This window comes from Hippocampus zosterae, unplaced genomic scaffold (genome assembly GCF_025434085.1).
Source record: "Hippocampus zosterae strain Florida unplaced genomic scaffold, ASM2543408v3 HiC_scaffold_227, whole genome shotgun sequence".
Taxonomy (NCBI): Eukaryota; Metazoa; Chordata; class Actinopteri; order Syngnathiformes; family Syngnathidae; genus Hippocampus; species Hippocampus zosterae.
This window is the reverse complement of record NW_026262822.1, coordinates 26,940-30,607: the sequence shown is the minus strand read 5'-3', so window position 1 is coordinate 30,607 and position 3,668 is coordinate 26,940. Positions and strand designations below refer to the sequence as shown.

The window sequence follows — 3,668 nt, the reverse complement described above, 5'->3', positions numbered from 1 at the left end:
CCATGCTGCGGCCCCAGAGGACCACCTCCTCGTAGCGAGTTTCGCGTCTGACAAAGCCCATGACGGCGTGCAGGTCCTCCTTCTCCTTGATGCCAAGAGTAACATACTCGCCATCGGACATGCCAGAGCCGATGAAGTCGAAACGAGGACGTCGAACCCGCAGGCGAAGAGGGGCTTGAGGATGCGGAAGACGGACTTGCGGGAAGAGGCGTTGCCATGGAGTATGATAGCGAGGGCTTGCCCTCGGCCCTGCTCTCCTTGAAGAGGGAGAGTTCGATGCGCTGGTTGTCTCGATGGATCTTGTAGTCCTTGCGGCGGTACAGCCGCCCGTGGTACTTGAATTTGTCATAACCCAGGTCCAGCTCGGTGTACTCGTCCCGCTGTGGCCGGATCAGCGCCATGCACAGTGGCTCCAGCAACTTCCCCATCAGGAATTCCATATTAATTCGGCGGTTACTCAGCCGGGTGCTCGTCACAGGAGGCCCTCCGCGTCCTCGAAGCTGTGCAGGATTTTGCTGATGCAGTAGTTCGCGCTCAGCGGGAACTCCCCGAGCTTCGCTGTCCGGTCGAAATAGTCCACCTCCATCGTGGGTTGCCTTTCGACACCGCCCCTACGATGAAAGTAACGTTCCCCTCGCCCGCCAGAACTGGAAGTTCCTTGGCAGGCAGGGGATCTCCCTTCGTCGAGAGGGCGATGCGCGGCCCGGGCGGCAGATAGTTGCTGACGGGGCCCTTGACGACCTTCAGTAACACCTCACTCGACTCCTCTGCGCGTACCTTGAGTCTGCGCAGTAACTGAGCGAAGAGAGGAGCGAAGCGAGCGTAGGTCCTTGGAATGCGGGTGGCAGGGCTGACCTCAATGACCTGGTTGAGGCGGGTGTGGATGTAGACCCGCACCTGGCCTAGCTTGTTGAGGGGGCTGTCCTGCAGGGTCAGCAGGCACTGGTGCACGATGTCAGGGCGGAAGTGGGTGAGGCTCTCCTTGAGGCGCCCGCCGATGTAGCCCCGGTGCTCGTCGGCACTCAGGAGGGTCTCCTTGCCGCGCAGCTTGACGGCCTGGAGGTTGGCCCTTCCAGCACGAAGCACAGCGTGCGGGCTGGCTTGTCCTCGCTCGGCATGGTGTTGATAAAATATCGTTAGATGAAGAAGGCCCGCGAGGTGCTGGGCTACGCGCTGGCAGAACCCATCGGCGAGGGCTCGTACGGCCAGGTCTACCGCGCCACCCAAAAGACCACTGGCCGCGCTTGCGCAGTCAAGCTCATCTCCAAGAAGGGCAAGAGCGCCCGGGAGCTGGCCTCGCTGCGGGGCGAGATCGAGATCATGCGCAAACTGCGCCACGAGAACATCGTCGAGCTGCTGGAGAGCCACGAGGGCGGCAGCGAGTTCGTGGTGGTGACCGAGCTGGCCGACCGCGACCTGTCGGTGGAGCTGGACCAGAGGGGCAGCCTGCCCGAGGAGGAGATTCGGAGAGGTGGCTCTCACAAATAATGGGGGCGCTGCTGTACCTGAACGAGCACCGGATCGTGCACCGGACCTGAAGCCGCAGAACATCCTGCTGGCGGGGGGACGAGTGAAACTGTGCGACTTCGGGTTCGCGCGGAAGATGTCTGTGCAGACGGTGGTGCTGCGGTCCCTGAAGGGGACGCCGCTGTACATCGCCCCGAGATCTTCAAGGAGCAGCCCTACAACTACAAGATCGACATCTGGTCGCTGGGGATCATCCTCTTCGAACTGTTCAGCGGGATGCCCCCCTACTACTCCGACAACTACTACTCTCTCTTCAACAAGATCATCAGCGAAAACATCGACTGCGCTCCTGAGATGAGCCCCGAGCTGGCCGCCCTCATCCACGCTATGACCCAGAAGGACCCCGCCGCCCGCGCGGACTGGGCACAGATCACCACCTCCCCTTTCTTCGCTGCCCGCTCCTCCGCCCCCCTCTCCTTCTCAATCCAGCTCGAGGTGCCCCAGGGACTCAGGGCATCCCTGCTGCCCCCCGCGCCTCCGATGATCACACTCCCAGAGATCCGAACGTTCGACCAGCAAGCCGAAGAAACTCCCAGCGAGCTTCGCTCCAGCCTGCTGTTCTACCACAAGACCATCACCCTGCTGGCCATGCTGCCTATGGAAGGCGTGATCGCTCCCGAGTGGGCTGCGATCATGCTCGCGGTGCTTGGGAAGATCGCCAAGTACCGTCCTGAGCATCCTTTGGACTTTGACGTGCTGGCCAAGGCCGACATCCTGCGCGCGCTGGCTGAGGCGGTGTCCTGTCTGCCGGCAGAAGGCCAGGCCTCCGCAGTGGGAGGGTGATGGGGCTGATCCTCAAGCTACGGGGCAGCAGCCTCACCCGGGAAGAGGCTGAGCTGCTGGTGGAGGAGCTGGAACCGCTCTGCAAGCAAGCCCGAGTCCAAGGTGTTCATGAACGTGGTCAAGGTCTGCGGGATAATAAGCCAGACTGGACAGCAGAGTGCCTGCTGCCTGCTTTGACCCGTCTACTTGACTCGGTCAACGGAGACTCTCCTCGCGAGCACCTTCTGGTCTACGAACTGGCACGATCCCTGATCCGTGCGCAGGTGCAGTCACCCCACTAATCATCCGCCACCTGCCCTGCTTGCGACAGTGGCTGGACCGCGAGGCGGACAGCACGGTGGTTCTGAGCCTCTACACGCACGTGGTCCGCAACACCGGCGACTCAGATCTGCTAAAAGACATCCGGCAGAAGGTGACAACTCCCAAGCTGGCCCTGTGCAGCCCCCACCTGCAGTACTTCCTGTGCTGCCAGCTGGGCATCTCGCCCCCTTTCGAAGGGCAACTGCCCTCTGACCAACTTGCTGGCCCTCCACGAGGCCTCCAAGCACAAGGTCTTCACCCTCGAAGACTCCCGGAAGATGGTAGACCGCCTGTCCGACCTGATGGTGAAAGGCGTCTCCTCGCGCGCCCACAAGGATATCGACATCAACTCGGAGTTCAATGACTTCGTGGTGCCGATTCTGTTGAGGCTGGACCCCCAGGCGGCAAGCAGCCCGGGTTCCTGGGCCAGCTCTTCGGCAGCGCAAATCCCCTATCACCGGCCGGGGCTGCGGGCGGTCATGCCCCTTCTCGAGAAGATGACTGGCGAGCAGCTCAGTGGCCAGGTGATCGAGGCAGTCAGCGAACTTGCGCTGCAACACAGTAGCGTGCCCCTGCTGTTCCAGAAGCACCTTACGGTTGAGCCGAAGTCCAAAGCAGGCTGGGCCGGCTTCTGGAGCTGGGGTGGGGCAGGCACTGTCTGGAAGGGGCGGGCTACCTCAGCAAGAAGAACGGGCCTGCCTGCATGCTGCTACTGTACAAGCTGCTGCCTCGGGATGAAACCCTGGTATCCGCGGTGCTGGAACACTTTTCGGCGATCGAGAGCATCCCCTGTCTAGAGGTGATCAGCATCGTGTCGCACATTGCGCGGATGAAGCTGGCTTATTACCCGCGGCTGAGCCAGGCAGGTGTGCTGCCGTTTCTGCGGGGCAAGCTGGACAGCGAGGACGAGCAGGCCCAGGAAAAGGCGCTCAACCTGCTGGGTAACCTCTGCAAGCATTCCATCCTACTTCTTCTCGCAGATCGAGCCCCTGCTGCCCGCGTGCTGCACTGTCTGGGGGGCTCGGTGAAGCGCCGCCGCCAGGCTATCTTCGTGCTAG

At 62.0% G+C, this 3,668-nt stretch overlaps 1 protein-coding gene across 1 annotated transcript; it reads right to left on the bottom strand.

Annotated features, from left to right (window-relative positions):
• Positions 1-472: 472 nt before the first annotated feature.
• On the bottom strand, positions 473-1,118 carry LOC127594724 (uncharacterized). Its single transcript, XM_052056504.1, is given in 3 exon segments — positions 473-588; positions 591-1,056; positions 1,098-1,118. Coding segments are annotated over 3 exon segments (603 nt in total).
• Between the last annotated feature and the right edge of the window lie 2,550 nt (positions 1,119-3,668).